At 42.0% G+C, this 23,621-nt stretch overlaps 1 protein-coding gene across 1 annotated transcript in view; it reads left to right on the forward strand.

The window, feature by feature from the left end:
- The window catches only part of KIF16B (kinesin family member 16B), a 191,809-nt gene that overhangs the window by 77,789 nt on the left and 90,399 nt on the right, over positions 1-23,621 (forward strand). The window contains exons 14-16 of the mRNA XM_065401493.1: positions 1,069-1,206; positions 8,254-8,336; positions 8,535-8,623. Of these exons, the coding sequence (XP_065257565.1) occupies positions 1,069-1,206; positions 8,254-8,336; positions 8,535-8,623 (310 nt within the window). The remainder of the gene's footprint in view (positions 1-1,068; positions 1,207-8,253; positions 8,337-8,534; positions 8,624-23,621) is intronic.

A 23,621-nucleotide genomic window follows, 5' to 3' on the forward strand; every position in this document is an offset into this window, starting at 1 on the left:
TTCAATACAGTGATTTTCATGATCATAATTCAGTGGGACTCGGTTCAAATAGTGTCTAATAGAATAATTTTTAAAATAGTTCATGGGTTTTGGCAGACCTTCAGATCCATGCATCATGAGATGCATTATTAACCTGGTCATTGTAAAACTGAAACAGTGCCCTATGATAATATTGTCCCTTTCTGTGTAGTAAACTGCTATAGTCAAGATCACGATCATTTGATTAACCTGTTGGCATGCTGACAGTATTTTTGTATGGTCTTATGGGAAGCTCCCCAGGTTGATGGAGACAACGCCTACTTAAACTAACCTGCATATTCTCTTCATGTTTGAATGAGAGCTAATTCTGGAGTACTGCATGGCATATGTTATGTCAAGTGACATTGATAGTAGTGTCTGTTGATAAACCATATCCTTTGGGTATAATTTGAGAAATTGGAATTGGGCAAATTTTATAACAGGTTTCTTTGGTCAAAATATGCCTGGTTTTGTGTTTGTAAAGCTTCCATTAAATTAGTGTGTGTCCCGGACTCTGAAATGTTTGACAAAATGGCGTATGATTATCTGATTATGGTGAAAAACACAAGCTATTTTTCCATGAAAATTCATGTGGGACGTGAGGGGGAGAAGGAAAAAAGCTACGTGGTCTAGTGGATTAAGCACGGGGATGGGAAACCTGAATTTCTGTTCTATCTTGACTATCCTTTAATAACAGTGACTGCAGACAAGTATTAAGTATTCTACATTATAAACATCCTGTATTTTCAGATTAAATGTAATTGCCCCCAAGTTACACATGCAGATAAAAATAATTGCTCCCACAATTTAAGATTTGTCTGGAAGGCATTATTGTCCAGTGGAATTATAAGAAAAGTTGTCCCTACCAAAAAAAGAGGCAAATCAAATGTCCACATGGGTTGGTGGAGAGGACACAGAATATTGTCCAGAATAAAGTGACTAATACATACTCAAATGCCTGGTGATGTGCACCCGCAATCAATGAAAAAAAATCCAAGTCTCATTAAATGCTAGGAAAATAACTCTTTTCTTTGCTCTGGGGTATTTTAGTTCTTCATGGCCTTGATTTGGAAAGTGAGCACTGCGTGTTTGAAAATCTCAGCGGTACAGTGAATTTAATACCACTGAATGGAGCACAGTGTTCTGTGAATGGAATTCAGATTACAGAGGCCACACAACTAAACCAAGGTATTTGCTCAGAAAAACATATTTTCTTTCATGATGTTTTGTTTCTCCCTGGTGATAACCGTGAAAGGCCTTTGCATCATAAGGATACAGTTGTTAAATTCAGTTTTAATTTTACTGTTCCATTCCTCCTCTCTCACTACCCAAAATAATCAGTACAGCCTTTATTTTAGGTTTCTTTGGTTGAACTAGAGAAATCTTATAATGGAAAGAGAATGTTTAACAAGCTTAAACCATTGTTATGAATTCACACTCATGGTTATTAAATATTTGAATTTATGGATTTTTATACAAGGGAAGCCTATGAAAGGTTAAAAGTCAGATTGTTTGTATTGCTAGAATAATGAAAAGGAATGCTAGTCCATGTTTGTTACTCCCTCCCCCCCCAAAAGAAAAAAGTCCCCTAAAGGCCTACAGAGCAGGACTGTTTTGAAGCAGAGAGAGTTTGCTCCAGAGCTGCAGGCCCTTCATGGAGAACACACACTCCTGCCAATCTCTTTTAAATAGATGGCAATCCAGATCGAGCAACTCTGCTGACTGCAGCTGCAGGAGAATGGTATGAGGAGAGAGGCAATGTCCCTAATAGGAAGATCACAAGCTCTCTCCTGAACTGTAAATAACTGTTCTTCAACATTGGCAGCCATGTCATAAATTTGTCAGCTAATGGCAACATAAGAGGGGAATTGCTTTTACTTGACTGGCAGTAGCCTGTCCCAGCATCGTGATGACGACATCCGAAGCACAGAGTACAACGCTTCCCAAACTGTATGAGGCTCGGTAGTTTTCATTATTTGTAGTGACATCCAAATATGAATGAGGACTTTCATGTTTACAGTATTGCCATTTCATACACCTCTGGTGATTTTGTAAACTCAGAACATTTAGCTTGAAAAAATCATTGGGTTTCCTCTCTAAAGATAGTTGCTTGTTTCAAAATATCTTCATGCTCCCTCCTTTTATTGGCCATACACACACTCCAGCTATGGTAGTAAATCCTAGGAGTGTTCCAGTGCCTGGTAAGCATTTGATACATATTTTGGTGCGAGTCCATTGAAGAGGAAAATCAGACTGCAAGTGAGGGTTATTCATAGAAGAGGGAAGAAAAGGTAAGAAGGTGGGTGGGGAGCACTTGTTGCAACCACTCTACTGTTTAGATCCATGCAATAATGCAGGGAATATGTTCATAAAACTGCAGTAAATTGTAGCCTGCCTTTATCACTGGCAAGAACAAGAAGCACTCTACTTCTTTCTGTTCACCTTCATTAATATTTTTAAGGTTATTTGCACTTTTATTTTTCAATTTATTTTAAGCACCTAAAAACGTAATCCTAACGTTGACTAATGCTTACGACTAAAAATATTGACATTAAAGGGCAAACTGCACTTTAACAACTGAGGTGTGAAGGAGTTCAGTTTCAGTGTAATTCCTGCCTCACCTTAAATGGGGTAAAGTTCAGCTGGGCCCTAGAGGGAGCTAAAATTTTGAACTCCATTCCCCTCTCGCAAGCCTCTGTAGTGATTGTTCCTCTCATGAGGATTAGGGAAAGAGACAAGAGATCTAGTTGGCTTGATTAGGGACTGTCAAGCCTGCTCATTGATTCAGTTGGGTCACCATTCCAAAGGGCTAGAAGCATATTTCTCCATCCCAGCAACAAAAGCGGCCCCCTTCCCGGACTCCGCCAAAATTGTTGTTGTGGGACGGTGGTTGTATGAATGGGATTAGGTATAGGCAATTCAATTAGATGTGGTGGCACAGTTTTTGCCATGGAAAGATGGCATCCTATAGGGTTTAGGTGATTGCCATTTGGGGATGAGAAGGAATTTTTCTTATGTTGCAGACTGCAAGTACAGTTAAGTTTTTTTGACCCCCTTTACTTTCTCTGGAGTATTTGGTGTAGGGGCTGCGTGGCTTTGCGTTAGGTAAGTTATAGAGGTTGTTGGTTTGAACCAGGTTTTTGGCAAGCAGCTATCTTTTCCCCAAATAAAATATCTAAACATTTTATTGCAGCTTTGTATGGGCAGTGGTCTTGTGGACTTTGTGAAATTTTAGTGACAGAGCATATCCCAAACCCAAGCACAACTGGGGTGAGTGTGGCCATTACATAGAAAGAGTTAGGATTTGGGGAAGAGCCCCTTAGTATACTGTGCAGAGTGAGGCTCTCCTCATTAGTACTGAGTCCACATGAGAAGGGGCAGATTGGAATTGCTGTCAGAAGTATTTGAAAGAAAGCAGATAAGGTTTTGCTGTATCAGATAAGGTTTTGCTGTCTAGTATAGGAATTTTTCCTTTTATTAAAATTATTTCATCAGAATTTTCTGCTGTTTGTTTAAGCCAATGATTCTCAAACTGCAGTTCATGGAATGCTTGCTGATGGCTTTTAGAGAGCTAGCAGGTCACATGGTGCAGTGTAGCTATTTCTGTATCCATCTAAGCATTTAACCGTAAAGGAGCTGAAATAAGGAGGAGCCAGCCTAGCTGCCTTTACTATATTCACTAGGTGGGTATGTATTTACTCCAGGGGTGTGGAAGAGGTGCTCCTGGGGTGGAAGGGAGTTTCCCTGCTACATTTCTGCACGTGCCTTTTCTTGGACAGAGATGCCTGCAGAGTAGACTCCATCTTGGCCACGAGGGTGCTAAAGTTTCATATATATGTTGTGGCAGAGCTCTGACCTTGTCCCCGTGGGTCCTGCGCTTCTAGGCGGTATATGCTAGCCTCAGTGGCTCTCTGTGACCCTCCACGTAGCCCTTCTCTCTCTAAGGCCAGGGTTACAGTCTACTGAGCCCTTTTCATCATAAGCCAGCAAGGAGGTTGGTGAGAGAATTCCCACAGTCTCTGTTGTCCCTAGGGCTTGTTTTAGGGCAGTTTAGCCTCCTGTCCTGACAGGGGCCTGACTTCCCCTCCCAGGAAGTGTTCCTGTAGTGGTGGGTTGGGGGGAACCCGGACCCGCCCTCTACTCCGGGTTCCGGCCCAGGGACCCTAATGGTAGCAGCTGTTGGCAGCCAACCTTTCACTGCCAGAGTTGCTACATTTCCCTGGGCCACTTCCCCACAGCTCTCCTGCTTCTCCCTTACCTTAGGGCTCCCTTATCAATAACTTGAGGGTGTCTTCATTAACCAATCCTTCAGCCACACTTCCTCTCCTCTGGCTCCCTGGCTGTCCTCTGCCTGACTGGAGTGAGCCCTTTTTATAGTATCAGCGGGGCCTTAATTAGAGTCAGGTGGTCACATTAGCTTACTGGCCTCACCTGACTCTTTGCAGGTTAATTGGAGTCAGGTGTTCTCATTAGCCTGGAGCAGCCCCTGCTCTGGTCAGTCAGGGAACAGAAAACTGTTACTCCAGTGGCCAGTATATCTGCCTTCTGCTATTCTGCTGTACCCAACTGGCCTGGGTCTATCACTATATATATATATATATATATATACACACACACACACAGACACAGCAGAACTCATGAACTAGCTAGTTCTCATGCTGTTCTGTAATACACACATCTTAGCACTGATTATTAATGTTTACGTTTTCAACCTGGAATCTCAGCACCTTTAAATATCTGCTCTAGGTAGTTGTAATTTACCGCTGAGACTTTTAAATGTGTCCTTTCATTAGTAAATTACCATTTGTTTGGAAATGTGTTAGTGTTTAGATTTCCCTAGGAATAAATGCACATAATTATCACTTCCTTCTCCAAATTACTTCAAACATTTGTAAATTCTAGTTAATGGGCTTTTTGTCTAACTACAACCTACTGTAATATTTTCGCCTAATAAAAACATCTTACAAGATTTTCAGCAGCATTAAATCCATATTTAAATGTTTGACTGTTTTCTGTTTTGAATAAATCCCAGCCTAAATCCAATTTGGATCCAGATTTAGGCCAAAATACCATCACATTTTTACTTTTAAAAATTCCCTTTTTTTAGAATTCAACTAAAAATAACTTTTGCCTTACATCCAGGAAGATTCTCATTATGTATCAATTAGTTTTAATGGTTGCAACATTTTTTTCAATGTGGTGGGGATATGTTTGGTGATATAATGTGCAGAACCATGCACATTTTATTTTCATCCAAATTTTTTTTTCTGTTGAAACTGGATATGAATGGGGAGAAATCAATTACATTACCAGATAAGAATTACGCAAGTGGTAGGGAACATGCCTATTGATGCTGTCTGATAAACCCTTTCCTTTGCCGCTTACTCCAACTCTGAATGTAGGTACTTAAAATAAAAAAATAAATAAATCATGCAACTCATAGCAAATCCAGTTGTTTCCATGACAACATCAACTCTACACTTTGCACACATGCATTTTGATGTGGAATTGCATTGTACAATCATGTAATATTGAGCAATGTGACCTCTTATTTAGCAAATATTTTGCAAACTTTGGTTAGGCTCAAATATGCTTTTTGTTCTGTTTTAATGTTGATACTAACCTAAGTAAGTGCTTTTAAGTGGGAGTAAAAATTGTATAATCATGCTTAAGTAATAGAAAGAATAACACTAAAATGTTAATTTGTAAAATGTAAATCCCCATCTGTAAAATGGAAATAACAACATTCCCCCTACCTTACAAGGGTTTTGTGAGGATACATACATTAAAGATTGTGAAGAATTCAGATATTATAACGATGGGAGCCATATAGGTACCTTAGATGCATAGGAATCTAAATGTGCAGCTAACAATGGAGTGTCCTACTTTGTATGCGTAATCACCTAGTTTCAAATATTGCTACTTATTTTTAAAACCATTTTTTCAGATTTGCAGAAACAATAATGCTTATCTACATACTGATTCTGAAGTTTCAGTTCACTTGTTTGTTGTTTTCATCTGATCACATGGAAAAGCGGTTAAAGATTTTAGAATGAATGATTTTTACACTCACTCCGAAATAGATTAAGGAGTTTCACTGAAATCAGCCCCCCTCCACCCTCTTAAAATAATCAAAATAACCTTCCAGCAGAGACCAAGAATGAAAAAGAATATGTTTGGGGAAATTATAATCATATGAAATAGTATTAGAATGGAAATCGTTTTACAACTTAAGCTATAGTGGTTATGACCAGCAGGGACCTGTTTAATGTGCTTTCATAAAAAAGGGTACCAATGCATTTCATGACAGAAAGGCCAACCTGACTGCATCACATAAATTACAGAGATGGTATCGAGATGACTTTGCAACACAAACCTTCATGAACAGTAAATCTTTTTAAGATTAGACTGGGATGAAATGCAATAGCACTGTTGCTATAATCCAGAATTGAAAGCAAAGGATGTTTGATTTCACCTTTCTGTGTGATAATGCCAACATTTCTCATGCTCTTTGTCTGCCAGATTTATTTAGATTGTAAAGCACGTCTGTGTGTGCAAAGTACCGAGCACAGTGAGAATCTGTAGGCATTACCAACATACAAATAATATCTACAAATACATTCTTAAAAGTAGAACAAAAGGGAAGGGAGGCCATAGAACAAGATGGCATCCACATATATACAATATACACAATAACTTACAATCGGAAACAAACATGAATGCTTACTTTAAGAATCAGTGGCGACTATGCCAATTGATACTCATGCTCTTCTAAGTATTCAGAGAAAACATTAAAGATCTCCCACTAGACTGTAAAGAAACTTTTGCAAATTAGCAAAATTGCCCACATCTGAAGATGTCAGTTTTCCATTTTAGTTGTATAATTATTTTGGCCAGTAGACTTGATGCTCTCATTACCAGCATATATACATTAGGAAGTCTATATCACCTAAAGTAAATACTATAACCACAAGTCTAATAGGAAACTACAGTAGAGCCATTTGGGATGCTGCCTATATAGGAATGAAATGCTGACCTCATCAAAGTCAATAGGAGTCTTACCATTGACTTCACTGGGGCCAGAATTTCACTCCAGATTTTTATTCATAATTATTAAAGACCATGGAAATTGTGATCACAGTAAAAACCAACTTATGTTCTCAGTAAGGCAAATTCTCTTAATCAAGTGGAACGTTCATATCTAAGGGCAGAATTTGATCCTAACATACTTGGCTTGTTGAAGTAAAATATGACACCTCTTGCCTGACTGTGCTGGCAAGTTTTTGTCCATAAAACCAGGTAAATCTATGGCTATTTAAAAAGAGTTTCTATTTCATTATAACAGTAAGACACCACTGATAACACAGTTATAGAGTATTATTAAAATTGGCCTTAATGTCCTCCAAATCTGGCAGTAGCTGCCCAGAAATGTGTTTTCATTTGTCATCTGTAATTGATTAAACACAGAACATGTTCACCTATCTGAAGGTAATGGGGGGCTATTGAATAATTTGAGAGATTCATTGTTTTGGTTCATGAAATAGATTTTCAGCATCATAGTCAGATGACCCTGTTTTGGATATTAAAGTGTTTCGGATCAATGTTTATCTGGTTGGGGGAATGAATGGCTGAGAGCACAGATGATGACGGGGTAATGGAGTCTTCTGCATGTATAGTAGCTGGTTCAGATTGGTCTCAGATCATTAGTGATTGAAAGTCATTGCCATTAGGCATGTGTTTTCACCTGTGCTGAGTACTGGACAGGTTACATTTGGCAATAACTGGCACCTTTCAGAAAGGAATCCAGAGATTAAATGGGTTGGAGACTGGACTATCCTCTAACCATAGAAGAGAGCTCTCCAAATGGGCCTTGAAGTATACATAGGCAAAGCAGTGTGAGAAAGCACCTACTGCCATCTCCACTGCTTGCCTCTGTTCTTTGGATAAAATAGTCCAATGGTTAGTCTATATTTTGTAAAAAAAAGACATAACATCCATGTATTTTAAAGTAGTAATAGGGAGGAACAAGGTATATACTACAATAACTATTAACACAGCTCCAGCTCCATCTAAACATTAAAAAAAACCCTAAACCTTAGTTGTTAGAATAATGCTTTTTCATTTGTGTCTTATGTTGTAGAAGTCAGTGCTCTTGTCAGATGACTGAGAAAATTATTGGACATCTCCTGGTACAGTAAGCTGTCAATAAACCTGTGTGTGTGTTTTTCCTGCCAGGTGCTGTTATATTACTTGGGAGAACCAATATGTTTCGCTTTAATCATCCCAAGGAAGCTGCCAAACTGAGGGAAAAAAGAAAGGTGAGTACCTGAGGAATTCAAATCTTTTAATAATTTTTGTTTCTAATATGTTTAAATATTCACTGGTTTAGATAATATTTTGCGTTGCTTTACAGCAAAATAGTTCATATTTTGTCAAGTAGAAAAAGTGATATTTCTGTAAGCACAGCAGTGTTTCTTTAATACTAGTAATAATCTTTTAATTCTATGTTCTGTTAGAGTGGACTACTGTCTTCCTTCAGTTTATCTATGACAGATCTTTCAAAATCTTGTGAGAACCTCTCAGCTGTCATGCTTTATAATCCAGGGTAAGTATATTCTAAACAGTAATTACACAAATAGCAATAATTCATTCTTGAAAGTTAGTTTAAATGTATTTTTAAATATCAATTTAGATGAAGTGTTCAGTTTGTTAATTAACATATTGTGTAGACCATGATGTTTGTGCCAAAAATGTAGGATAATTTTTTTAAAAATTTCCAAAGTGACTTAGGCTCCTAAATCACTTTTGAAAATGGGATTTAGGCTATGAAGGTGCTACTAAAGTCACTTAAATACTTTTGAAAATTTTACCTGTAAACCAAAATGTCTCCTTTACACAGGAGGAGAGCATTACTGCATTAGTGAGTAGCCAGTCCTGCCTGGAGCTCAGCCCCCAAACATGAGTACAGTCCTATTCTAGAGAGCAGCCTCGCACACCTAGGAGTTTGACACTAATAAAATTGCAATGTATGGAGTTCATAAGGCAAGTTTTGCCAGTGCAAACAAGACAGTTCAGTAGAATTCATGAGGTAGCAAATTTTCCATTTGTCCTAATTTCCCATGCAAGATATTTCTCTTTAAAAATTACATGTGTATAATTTATCCTCTCCAAACACAATATTTGACTGCAAATCACTCAAGGTTGCTCAAGTGCATGTAACAACAATAAAAGCATAATAAGGCCAGGAAATCAGTGTCTGAAGTCCTCACCCAGCCGTTTCAACAGTAACAGTGACTTTGCTAACTCTGTATTATGACGCAAATATACCACCCACAACACATGCTACTTCTCACCACCTCTACACTTAACACGGAACCTTTAATTCTAACCAGGAGTAATGGATGTTCTGCGATTGTTCAGGTTATGGAACTGGTATTGTTTGAAGTAGGTGGCTAATTTAGAGTACGGTGAATAGTTTTTGTCGCTAGTTTGAGTTAAGTTTGCTGCTGATGATTATTAATGGAGGCAATTAATAGAATATAAAACTTTTATCATGTTTGAGGTTGTTGTTCAATGTTTGTACTGGAGCCCTTGAAGTGATTTACCGAAGAAGTATGGTGTTGTTTTTTGCTTTCTCAATAGCTAACGTTTTGTGTTGAGGGATAAAGTTGCATGAGTTTGAGAAGGGTTTAAAGTGGATTTGAAACAGGAGGGGGAAGCAGTCATCTTGCCAACCAAGCAGAAGGGAAAGTGATGAGAAAACATTGCTTATCCATGCCAAGGAGAGAAGGGGGATTCTGCTGGGGAGCAGCCATTTACACAGGCCAGGGAAAGGAGAAGGATCCACTGCTTTACATCTTTACCCCTTACTTTAACCCCAGTATAGAACTAGAGGGAGTAGGGATTTGTGCTGCAGGTAGAGATGTCTTCTTCATTTTTCCCTCTCTGGATCTCCCAGCTCAAGCCCCATCCTCCCCCCCCGCCCCCGCCTCCTTTCTCCCATGCCTCATGTCCCCTCTGCATGTCTGCTCATCTCTTTCAACCCCCACCCCCCGGTCCCCAATTCCCGTAGTGCTGCTGTCTGGTGCTCTAAGGGACCTGAGAGGGGGTGATTGGGAGGTTTAGGGGAAGGGGATTTTGATTCAGCTGTTTTGGGGAGCTTAGGGTGGGAGGGTATCCCATGATTCTGCATGTAGGCATCAGCTTCTCCATCAGGAGAAGAGTTTATTCTTCAAACACCAATACTGTGATGCACAGACACTGGGCTTCCCTCTGCCTCTTGCACCCCATGCATTGATGCAAGCCTTCTCATGCTCGCGCGCTCTCTCTCCCCCCCCCCCATCTCCCCACAACCCCTGCATACATCCCTGCTAACCTACAGCTCTCCAAAGCCGTTCTCATTTGGCTCACCTGTCTGCTCCCCCATCACCCTCCCAGGAGCCAATCCCCATACTGCCTGCTGCCTCATTTGTCTCCTTGGTTCCCCATGGTCTCTGAGCAATGCGGCTAGGGAGGCAGGTTGGCAGCATCTGAAGGCAGAAGTAGCTGATGTAACTTGACAGTTCTGTTGGCTAGTTCTGGTGTAACATAGGTTACCCCAAGTAAGGGGGACAAGAATGTGTTTAATTTTAAAATGTCGAAAGTGGCATGTGTCTACTGTTATCCAAGAGTGTGAGGGAATAAAAGAGAAGTTTGGAAATCATGGCAATTATTTTTAATTAGAATAACTCTCAGAAATTTGAGGAAACAGGATAGTCCAAAAAAGGAATAGACACTTCCTCTAAAAAACCTAGTAAATATTTTACTGAAATGTTACAAAGAAAATTGTTCTCTAAAGAGTTGTAATGGTGTTTGGATACGGAGGGTTAAATTTTGAAGTCACTTTGGTAAATTTTACTCTAAATTGAATTACACACCTGAATAATGGGTTGTTTGTCCTCCATTGTATCTAACTCTTAACTATGGAGTCATTCTCCATGTCTCCCTGATTTGCAGGATAGGACATTTAGTGATAACTTCAGTTTAAATAATGCATTCAATTCTGTAGCTCATGTATAAAAATGTTGTTTGGTTTCCTTGACACACACGTGATTATTGCTCTCTTGCCAGAAAGTTACCCACGGAGAACTCAAGACACTGAACTGGTTGCTCATAAATTTCACATTTATCTTTTCTGAGGGAGGTGAAAAAGAATTCTTAAAAAGTGGAAGTTTTCCCCAGCCTCCCAAAACAGATTGATCTAAAAAACTACTACTGACTGCTCTTAAGATTATTTCTTGTAAAGGGAGTGGGGAGGTTATTGGAGAGCCCCTTGTTATAATTCTGCTTCTCCGTGCCTTTTCCAGACTATTATCCTGTTTGAACACTGCTATGAACAATGGAGTTATATCTCATGGTATTGACCACAACTTGCTAGTCAATGTAGACCAGACAAATTGTGTTCAAGGTTGTCTCACTCACAGTCATCAAACTTAGGGTACAGTTTTGTAGTATGGAAAAGTATGTGATGGGAGGGTTGGGAATGATTTTTCTATCCCTGGAGGAGTTCACTGCATCTCCAGATGCTGCCAAAACATGCCTGCCAGACAGGATTCCTTCTCTGACCTCATAAAATACTTCTGGCATAGACCAGATTGTATTCTGTGGCATGGAATTTTGGGCAGATCACCCCTGTCTTCTCTATAAGGTCTTCAAACCACTTGGGCCTCCCACTTCCTTTGAAATTACACAAGTTGAATAGTGTATTTGAACTATTAATATACTCAGTAATTTTCAGGAACAAAGTCTAAACAGTTTTCCCCAAAGAACACTGTGACGCTGGCAGACCAGGTGCCAGCTCATGCCAAGGCCCTAGGCTTCACTGAACACTGACAAATGCATAGCTGAAAACCAGTCTGGCGTGTTGGTATTGTTCAATAGATGTTAAGTTTATAAAAATGGGTTTAGTGTTTAGATTTTATGAAATGCTTGTAGGATGCTGTGTGTATTAATTTTGCTTATAACATCAGTATACCCCATGTTTTAAGGTTATGTTAAATGTTTGCATTGTAGTCCTCTGTAATTATGTGAGTCATCAAACAAGAAAGGAGCATTAATTAGTGTAGAAATGCTGGCTTCCTATGGAAGGTATTATGTTCTGCCCACCAAGAAGGCCCACTGAAAGCTAATGAGCCATTATGAAACATCAGAGAACAAAGACTTTGTTGATTGCTCCCCCACACCTATGAAGAGGAGACAAGCAGGTGGACTCATCCCATCAGCTTGAACTCTGGGGGAAGGGAATAAAAATACCTGACAAGAAGGATCCTGTGCATCCCTATGCTGCTTGAACTCTGAGGGGTGAAGACTGCTAAACATAAGCAAGAGTTCCCTAGTGCTTGGCCTGGCTTAGCCCTGGAGGACGTATCAAGCTAGCGTATTGCAGCTATTACTTTTCTATTGCTTTTTGGAGCCTAAGACTGTAACTCATTTGTGTGTGTGTTTACCTGCTTTAATCTTGTAATTAACTCTTGTTAGCTAAGAAAAGAAATAAATCTTTAGTTAGTTTATTGTAGGATTGGCTACAAGCTTTGTCTTTGGTGAAAGATCTAGGGTGCAATTGACCTGCGGTAAGTGACTGGTCCTTTGGGACTGGGAGTAACCTGAATATTGTTGTGATATTTGGTGTAAGGGACCATCTGTCACAATAGCAAGCGTGCCTGAGTGGCAAGATAGATCAGAGTAGCCAAGTGCACTCCATGTTAAGGTTGTTGTAGTGATTTAGGAGTTCACACTTGATATTTAGTTGGTGAAATCTAAGTATAGAGTTCACAACCAATTTGGAGTTTGTGCCCTACTTCTTAACAGTCTGTCCTAAGGTTGGTACTCATGCTTGTGAGCCACTCCAGACAGCTTGACACTCATGTATTCTTAGCAGGATTCACATGCAACAGGTCAGTTGGGTTTAGAGATTATAACCTAGCTCTGATAAAAGTGTAAACTTAGTATTGAGAGCTTTAAAGGTTATACATTAGTCATAATGAATGAATCACAGTCATATGATGGTCTTGACAGAAAAGAGCTGGAATAGTTATGTAAGGAGAGGGGAATATCCCATAAAAAGAAAATTCCAGGGCACACAAAAGGCAGCTGGAACCTCACACTTTTCAACTCAGAATACTGGAACACCAAAAGGAGCTTCCTCAGCAGGTGAGTATATTCTCCTCCCCCTCCCTTTTCCCCCTCCCCCCCCAGCATCAGGGATAGGAGAAAGTCTGCCCAGTTAATAAAGAGACTAATTGCATTGAAGAGTACCTGTCCACCTTTGAAAAACTGTGTGGGATGCACAAATCCCAGAGGATAAGAAGATGCCTATCCTCTTAACCAGATTAACTGGGAAAGCCAGACAAGTTTTTAATGATATGGAGGAGGGTGATGCTAAGGTGTATATGGAATTTAAAGAAAATATATTGAGAAGGTTTAAGATTACCCCTGAAGTAAAGAAATCTCAAAATGTTTGACAATATCACTCATGTTAAATATGTGCATCAAATATGTAGTTTTCTGAGAAAATGGATAATGGGGGCTGGGGTTGAAGGTAATTATGAAAAACTGTTTGATCTGATGGCCCTGGAGCAATTGTTATAGGTAAGGCTAAGATTTTGTCATAGATATTTTTAGTAACAGTCCATGGACAGCTCAAGGGCAATAAACAGAAACTCACGGAAGCCTCTGTCCCTGACTTTCACTAAAAATATCCATGACAAAATGGGGAGGCAGGTTCAACACCCACTGCTGCTGGGGCTTGGAGTCCCCCACCGCTGCAGTGAGTGGGAGCTCTGGGGTCTCCCCACGCAGCGGCTGAGCAGCTCTGGGGGGTTCCCCCTCCACCTGTGGTGAGTGAGAGCTCTGGGTTCCCACAGGGCCTGGGCTGCTGCGGGGTCCCCTTGCCCCCTGCAGTGGCTGGGAGCCCCAGGAGGTCCCCCCGCCACGGCTAGACAGCTGCAGGGTCCCCCCACCAGGGCGGGGGCAGGGAGCTGCACGGGGTCCATCTGGAAGCTTCATTCTTGGGCAGAAAATGTCACAGAGGTCTCTGGAAGTCACAGATTTTATGACCTCTGTGACATGATCATCGCCTTAGTTATGTGTAGTTACAGATGAGATAAAAGCAGCCATCTGTGACAAAAAACCCCCAACAACCTACCATAGTTTTAGAGGCTGCACAAATTGCTGGTGAATACGTTGAATCGAGAGCTCAGGGGGGTGCAAATCCCAGGGGAAGGAAAATCCTCGTGTCACCCAGAATAAGGAGGAGGAGGAAATTGGAAATAAACCTAACCCCAACTTTGATTAAAAAGAAAAAGGAAAAAAAAAAAAAACCCCAAGTAAGCCCAGGTTTTAAAGCCCTCTACCAAAAGGGAAGGCAAGTTGTTTGCCATCACTGTTGGCCACTTAAACTTAAGGTAACCCCATGACCCACACCCCTATCTGCCACAATGAGTGCCACTACCATCGCTTCAGAGGCAGCATCAGAGGAGATATTTGGTCCAGTGAACTATATTAAGACTCCCCACTGAGACCTCCTCACTCAGGCGCAGGGATGCCTGTGGCATCCCAGCTCCATTCCACTCCACCTCACGGCTTGGTATTTTGATTGGGCATGCGTGTAGATAGAGCATGCTCCATTCCAGTGCACGACATTCTCGTGCACAGCAGGAGACCATTGACCAAAACCTGTTATCAGGCGAAATGGAAGCACTTCACCGCCTGGGTGCACCGTTGCCATTACCCTCTGGACTTCATCTCCATTCCCTTCCTCCTAGACTATCTTCTCCAACTTAAGCTCACCCTCACCCACTTCTCCAGCCGGGTCCATCTGGCAGCACTCAGTGCCTTCCTCCCTGCTGTGGACGGTTCCTCTGTCTTCACTCACCTGGCCACCGTTCACTTCCTTAAAGGCCTGGTCAAGGCCTTTCTACTGGTACATAAACCTACCCTCTCTGAGGACCTGAACATCATCCTCTCTGCCCTCACTAAATTACCCTTTGAGGCCTTCGCAACCTGCTCCCTCACCCATCTCTCTATGAAGATGATCTTGGTGGCAGTCACTGCGGCGCATTAGCGAGCTGGAGGCTATGATGATTGAACTCCCGCACACCGTCTTCCACAAAGATGAAGTCTCCCTATGCCTGCACCTCAAATTTCTCCCCAAGGTGATCTCTCCATTCCTCCTCAGCCAAAGCATCCTCCTTCCGATCTTCTACCCCAAACGGCACACCTCCCCCAGGGTGAAAACGCTGCATTCTCTGTAAGTCTGCCGGGCACTGGCCTTCTACCTGCAACGCACCCATGTCTTCCGGGCTTCACCCAGGCTCTTCATCACCATCATGGAATGCTGCAGGAGCCAGGCCCTCTCCTTGCAATGCGTCTCTAAATGTATCTCCCATTGCATTGTGGAATGCTACACCCTTTCTCACGCCTCCTCTCCCACCTGGAGCTCTGTCCATACCTTTAGCGCTCACTATGCCATCGCAGCAGCGGCGGCGGTGGATGCGACTGTTGGCCGAGCCATCCTGCAGACTGTGACTTCACGCAAGTCCATGCACCCACCTCCACACTGAGCACTGCTCACCACTCTCCCACATCTAGAATCCATATAGGAACCATCACTCGAAGAAGAAGAGATTACTTACTGTAACTGGAGATTATGTGTGGTCCCTACTTGGATTCCAATATCTGCCCTCCATCCCCACTGCTGTGGACTTCATTACTTGCGATTAAGAGAGATACTGGACTGGTGTGGACCCTCATGGCCTCTTATAGCCTTGGACACAGACATGCAGAAGAAGCACGTGCGGGTCAAGAGAAAGTACAGCTGAACAGTTCTGGCTCCGGCACATGCGCACCCATGTCTGGAATCCAAATAGGAACCACACATCTTGAAGAACCTTCAGTTACAATAAGTAACCTCCTCTTATTGTAGCAAGGTCAATATGTTACCTGTAGAGTTCATAGATGTCTAGCCAGGTGCAGATAGAAAAGAGTGCCCTAGGCTACAGCTACTTTCTTAGCATCCAGAAGCAACCAAGAACGTAGAAAGTTTTCTTAATTATGAACCTTTATTACAAAAGGCAGCCATGCTCCCTCATTCACCAGTTACTGGTATAATCTTCACCTGTTCATATAGTGTGTGTAGTGAGGCAGAGTAGCCTCCCTCCAGTCCAGAGGGGGTTAATTTCCCTTGGGAAGCTCAGCTAACCTCACCCCACTCACAGGAAGTGCAGGGGTGGTGCAGGAAGTAAAAGAGTAGGGCCCTGCAGCTCAGTTGGCACTGTACCAGGGAAGGAGGCAGATATCTCTCACAGAGATGAGCCCTCAGAGATGTCCAGGACTGGTAGCAGAGAAGACTGGTAACCCACTGCCCCAGGGAACAGAAGACCCAGGGAGAGATCAGAGGAAGGGCTGCCTGATCCTGAGTCCGGGAGTGACTGAGCGGCACCAACAGAAACTGGTAGGAAGTAGCTGTGGGAAACAAGACTTTGGTCCGGTTGTGCTGATGGGATGCGAGGTAGCAATCGCCTGTTTCCTTGCTGATGGGATCACCCACCACCATTAAGGCCCTGGGCTGGGACCCAGTGAAGCAGGGTGGGCCCAGGTCCCCCTACCCTACCCCATACCCAGCGGTTGTCCGGGCACAAAACGTTAGGCCAAGCTGCCCGAGACAGTGACTATTGGTCGCTTAGCCCACATCCCCAAAGGAGCCTGAGACTGAGATTGGTTGTTGCCAGCCCCAGCCAGAAAGCTGTGGGCTATAGACGGTTTGGTTGCTCTGCCCCATCTAAAGGGCCGGAGTCCCAGACTGCGGTTGCTTGGCCCAGCCAGGAGGCTGCAGGTCAAAGACTGTATAATAATTCAGCCCACACGTTGGAGGCCTGAGCCTGGACTTTGGCTATGTGTCCCAGCCAGGAGGCTGAGGCTATAGACTGTTTCATTGCTCAACCTCCACACCCTGAGGGGGTCACAGACCTATACTATACACCAACCAGGGACTGGGGATCCCTGCTGATGGGTGGTGTGCTGGGTCCTCCAGTGGGAACGGGAAATGTGTGGCTGCAAGTCAGGCCACCGTGACAAACTTCCAGCTGGCCTACAAACTCCCAGCAGCCACCGAGAGGGGGCGTCCTAACTTTGAAAGGGAGGAGCCCTAAAGTGTGTGTTTGCACATGGTACTGTATCTAAACTGCACCAGGCTGTGTGGATTCTGCAGTACTCTGGTGTAGCAGATTGGAGATTGAGGCACAATAATTAAATGTGAAGGCTTTTATTGAAATAAATGTGAGAAAGAATAGTGCAATAAGTAACAGTTGCCATTGCATTAATTATTTAGACATGTAATTTACTGCTCAGTTTCCAGTGTGCCACGGATTTTTGCATTGATTATGCATAATTATTATAGGCGAGGCTGATAGTATTGCCCATTAGTGAGGCTGCACAACACTGTAAGACTTATTATAAGACCCTGATTCATTTACTTGTAGCTTTGTCAAACTTTAGCTGTTTGGGCTGATATGTTACATGCTGGTTAGAAACTGTCAGCCAAAACAGTTCAGCTCTTTATGACAACGTGGTTTGGGACAACGTGCCCATCTTAAAAAAATTTGGAGACATTTTTTTCCCTTGAAAAGCTGTAGGGCCTCCGTGCTTTAGAGTAGGGACTTAAAATTTGGCAGAGGGGTGGCCTTGTGTTAGGGTTTTTCCAATCCCCATGAAAATCTCCCCAAATTTGGCCAAGTTATAAACCAGGGGTCTCAAAGTCCCGGCCCGCGGGCCACCTGTGGTGCAAGAACCTCCCCACTGCGGCCCGCGGAGGAGAGACACATGCTGCCACGCTGCCGGCAATATCTGCTGCAGGCGCCGCCCCCGCAGCTCTCGTTGGCTGGGGGAGAGGGACAGAGATACCATCATTAGTTGCCGGGCAGAGTCAGCCATGGAGGCAACATCATTAGTTGCCGGGCAGAGTCAGCCAGGGAGGCAGCATCACTTTTTTCCACAGTGAATATAAACAAGTCAAAATACCGAACACAACTATCTGATGCACACCTTGCTGCAATCCTGAAGGTTTCAACTGCTCAGTCACTGAGGCCAAACATCAACAAACTGACAGAACTGAAGCACTGCCAGGTGTCTGGCAAACACTAAAAACTCTGGGGATTCTGTCCATATGTCTAGCCTAGGGCTGAGCAGGATTTTCTCTGCTGTTGCAGGTCTGGGCTGTTGTGGGCTAGGCTGGGCACCAAAACTGAGAGCAAGGAGGCTCTGTCTTGTGCTCCCAGTGTCCCGCCACCTAGGCTGAAGGCAGCTGCCACATTGGAATGCAGAGGGGACAAGAGTCAGACCTGGGGGTGGAATATTGAGTAGATTAGGACAAGGAGCCTCAGGCATGGGAGAAACTGGGATTGGAGGCTGGCAGGGGAGTGGAAAGGGGGATGAAATTTGGGCCTGGGCCTGGGAGCTGCGGTCTGTGGAGTCTGGTACTGGTTAAGCAAGGAGAATGGGATTGTGAACTAGGTAGGGGTGACTGCGTCTGGCAGGGCACAGTGACTGAGACTGGGGGCTGAGGCAGGAGCTACGTGGGAAATTGGGATTAGGAGCAAATAGGGCAGAGGGAAGGAGGTTGGGGGATGGCGATGCACGGAGCTTGGCTGAGGAGCCTAGGGAGGGAGACTGTGACTCAGAGCCAGTGGGAATGAGGAACATGAGGGAAGGGGTGGGGAAGAGAGAAACCGATCAGAGGAGGAGTCAGGAAGCAGGGAACTGGGACTGGCTGGGTAAGAAGGGTGGGGACAAGGAGCTGGGGTGGGGTAGGTATAAACTGGGGATGGCTAGGCCAGGAGACTGGGTCTGTGAGTAGGGAGAAGACTGGGACAAGGTACAAGGGGAACAACTGGAACAGGGAGTCCAGGGATGAAGATTAGGACAGGCTGGGCAATGAGGCTTGGTCTGAGATGAGAAGCATGAGGAGTGGAGATGGGGCCTGCCAAGGTGAGGAGAATTGGACTAGGACAAGGAGCCAGCCTGAGAAAGAGACAATACTGGGACAAGGAAAGTTTGGAGGGGATGGAGTAGAAGGGGTCAAGTTTGCAGGTAACGAGCAGAATCATCTTTGCCCACTGCAGCATTTCCCTACCATAACCAGGAATGGAACCCAAGGTTTCTGCGTCTCACAATTCCTCTGCTGTCAGCAAATACTTAAAAAACCTAATGGCAAAGTGTGTATTTCTTCCCCCTCTAGTTCTGCTCTGCACAAAGGATGACAATCTACTACTGCTGTCTGTTATTCCAGTAGCTCAAGCATGTAGTGGATTTAAGGGTTCCAATGCTGCTGACCCTTGTGGTGTCTGTATGATGCCGCACAATGAATTTGTTTGATTTTCAGTTTGCTGTTTTAAAAATCTAGCTAATTGTACACAAATTGTTAAAAGAACATTATTAAGTTTGTAAATCAAGCACTCAAAAGTTAAGAAATCCCAGAATTAAGGTTGCCTGGGAATAAAATAATATCTGATCATGTAATTAAAGTCTGTATCATAATGCGTAAACAAAAGGAGGCCAAATTAAGGTCACACAGAAAATCTTAATTCTTGCATTTCCTTGACTGTGCAAGCTTAATTTTTTAACATAGATTTTTTGTGTATAAAATGTATGCTTACCCTTTTTATGCAAACTTAGATTCTGCACCACAATTATGAGGCAAAGTTTTGATTCCACTGCAAAATCCACCATTGCAGACTCAGCATTGATAAGGAGATATGGAGGTTATGAAATTGACAGGATGAGGAACATCCAATAGCTCTCCATCTGAGCTAGTCATCCTGCTTGAAAATATATCTGCATGCTTGTAAGGCCGATTCCCACACGTGTGAAAGCTAATTAGCCTTATTGTTGACCAATCCTTGTATGATGATTTGCAACTGAGATTATCCACTGTAGTTACTTTCTATAAACTTTATCACAATTTAATATTGATGCTAATGGGAAGACTGTAGGAGAAGATGTAGCATCAAAACAATATGTCAGTGTAAGTTAATGGCACTCATGTCATGAAGTCTGTGTCCAAAAAATATTTCCAATCTACACAGATCATATTATGATGTCAAGATGAGATTGGCATCTTAGGTTACCTTTGATTTAAATGGGCACTGTGAAGATGAATATTGTATATTTTTAAGAATTTATTTAAAAATCTTTTAAAACCCCCCAAAGATATTTACCCTCCTTGTTGTGCTCTTTCTCTATGTAGTTTTTTCAGCTTACAGGGTAAAAATTATCCCTGAAGATCAAATATGTCATGTCCCTGGTTGTCTCCTATGCTGCAATTATTTTTTGCCCTCTTCCTCCATAGGGAAGAAGGACCTAGAGGCATGTTTTAATTTCCCACATTCATACATTTAGGAGACTTTGTGTTTTTAACGCTCTTGCAGGTTACAGCTAAAGAGGCAGAGAGACCTCAATATTCATTTAAGAATCAAAACTTCCTTTACCATCTTTTATGCCTTCATCTATCCAGTTCTAACAGTCATTTTCACAAGAAATAAGTACTAAAAATTCACATTAGTAGATAAAATAAAACATTATTTTAATTTAAAAGAGTTCTAAACTTTTTATGTTGTAAAGATGCAATTAGTGTAATACTAACATTTGGGAATACTTTTCCAAAGCAACACGTTGAAGATACAGAAGTGTGAAGCAGTGAGAGATGAAGTTCTCTGTGGGTTCATAAATGTAGTTCATATTAAAATTTAAAGGTTTGAAATTTTATATGGATCCAAATCTCTCTTGTCTCTATCCCACTATCTGGATAGGAGTGATTTGAAGTGCTCTTTTGCCTTCCATCTTCGATTGATTTCTACAAGGCCTGTTACTTTCATGGTCTTTCTCGGGTTCAGCAATTTATAACATAAGGGCTGGTAGCTAACTTTACAGTTTCTATAGATTGCAATAAACAGCTGGTAAGGTCCGGTCTCTTGGACAATCAATGGCAGAAGAGCCTGTGGGTTTCTGTTCTCATTTTCTGTGATAGCTTATAAATTCAGAGTTGCATATTGCTTGCCCCACTAATGAAGCTGGGTTCCTATTTCTGAGAGCAATTTGGAGGTCATCCCCTGGACCCTGTGAAGTACCCGTGCCATAGGAGGTTTCATTTTAAGATTATATTGCTCTCTCTCGGATTCTGTCTAAAGCAGCAAGTAGTTTTTTAAAAAAACATTTGGATTCTAATAGGGCTGTCAAGCGATTAAAAAAATTAATCGCGCTTAATTGCAGTTTTAATCACACTGTTAAACAATAATAGAATGCCATTTATTTAAATATTTCTGGATGTTTTCTACATTTTCAAATGCATTGATTTGAATTACAACACAGAATACAAAGTGTACAGTGCTCACTTTATATTATTTTTATTACAAATATTTGTGCTGTAAAAAGGATAAAAGAAATAGTATTTTTCAGTTAACCTCATACAAGTACTCTAGTGCAATCTCTTTATCATGAAAGTTGAATTTACAAATTTAGAATTATTATTTTTACATAATAAAACAATGTAACACTTTAGAGTCTACAAGTCCTTTAGAGCAGAAGGAGAGTCTGGGAGGACAGGGGAGTGAGAACAGGGCGGACGGGGGGCGTTAACTGCGATTAATTGACAGCCCTAGATTCTAATAAAATTTGTAACGACCTGAAGTTGATCTTAAAACACTTTGCTCGAGCTAGTTTAACCAGCTCTGCTTTCAAAGCAGGTTGATATTCTGTATCCTAATTTAAGGAGCAGGTGGAATTGGAATAGGGTGGACAATAAGTCCTACCTTTCTCTTTCTTCTCTAGGTGGAAACACAGCTTTAAATGTAAACTCTTTGCTTTTTAGAGTCTCACGCCATATAAATTCAGCAAGGTAGTCTAAAGAGCTTTGAATAGCCAGCTTGTTAAATTTTAGTGGCTATTAATGCAGATAAGATTATTTGCTTTCCTGCTCCTGATGTGTCTTCAGAATGTGCCCTTGCATCCTAATGCTTATCAGAATTACTGTATATGCGCATACAGTAGAACCTCAGAGTTACGAACATCTTGGGAATGGAGATCATAACTCTGAAATGTTCGTAACGCTGAACAAAACGTTATGGTTCTTTCCAAAGTTTACAAGTGAACACTGACTTAATGCAGCTTTGAAACTTTACTATGCAGAAGAAAAAATGCTGCTTTTAACCATCTTAATTTAAATGAAACAAGCACAGAAACAGTTTCCTTATACCTTGTCAAAACTTTTTTTAAACTCTGCCTTTGTTTTACTAGTTTATGTTTAACATAGAACTGTACAGTATTTGCTTTTGTTTGGGTTTTTTTGGTATCTGCTGCTGCCTGAGTGTGTACTTCCGGCTCAAAATGAGATGTGTGCTTGACCAGTCAGTTTGTAACTCTGATGTTCTTAACTCTGAAATTCTACTGTACTAGGTTCCTTTATGCACTTGTAACAGCACTTGTTTTATTCTCAGTTGACAATCAAGTTTTGCAATAAATACCTGGATGCAGTAAGTGTACATCCATTATTTTTTTTTCTACTTCAGAAGACTCGTGCGTAAATGTGGGTCTTTGAAGGCTATCTGCAAGTCCTCCTTCAGCTCGGAAGCAGCTCGAGCCCTTCTGTAAGCTATACCCCTCTAGAACCAAGGCTACTGAATGAACGTGTGTCAGTTGATCTTTGTATGAGAGAATAAAAGGTAGTTTGGGAGTGGGGGATTAGCTACCTTTTAAAGAATAAAAGCTTGGGAGTGACGTGAACAGGGTAACAAAATAAAGGAATGAAATAGGTAGAGAAGAATACATAGAAAGTAAGAAAAGGAAAGTGGAAGGGAGAAGTAGAGAAAAGATACAATAAGAAAATACAAAAGAAGAATGGGATATAATATACAAAGAAGATATAAAAGAGTAAGGGGAAAATATTAAGATGGGGAATAACTTCTATTTCCTCAGTGAACAGAAGAGATGAAAGATGTAAATTGCTATTTTTTTAAAATCGTACCTTAGCTAGGTCTACACTAGTGGGGGGGAGGGGGTCGACCTAAGACACGCAACTTCAGCTATGCGAATAGCGTAGCTGAAGTCGGCGTATCTTAGGTTGATTTACCTGGCCGTGAGGATGGCGGCGAGTCGACCGCTGCCGCTCCCCCGTCGACTCCGCTTCCACCTCTCGCCGCGGTGGGAGTTCCGGAGTCGACTGCAGAGCGATCGGGGATCGATTTATTGCGTCTACACGATAAAATCGATCCCCGATCGATCACTACCCGCCAATCCGGGGGGTAGTGTAGACCTGCCCCTTGTCAACATTGCAGTTATTTTACTGCTGAAGTGTTCGGTGCATTGGCATGACATTTCATAATAGCATTGATACTGCAGCTAAACTGGACAATAAGACAAACCAAAGGTGCAAAACAGGTAACAATTGCAAATTTGGTGCATTATTATGAAGGCAATTGTCATCTTTTGTGGCATTAAGGATTAACATAATTGAATGTATTATGTATATTTAAAACTGAGAATTACCATATTGCATTATAAAAAAAAAAAAACTCTTT

This window comes from Emys orbicularis, chromosome 3, assembly GCF_028017835.1.
Source record: "Emys orbicularis isolate rEmyOrb1 chromosome 3, rEmyOrb1.hap1, whole genome shotgun sequence".
NCBI lineage: Eukaryota > Metazoa > Chordata > Testudines > Emydidae > Emys > Emys orbicularis.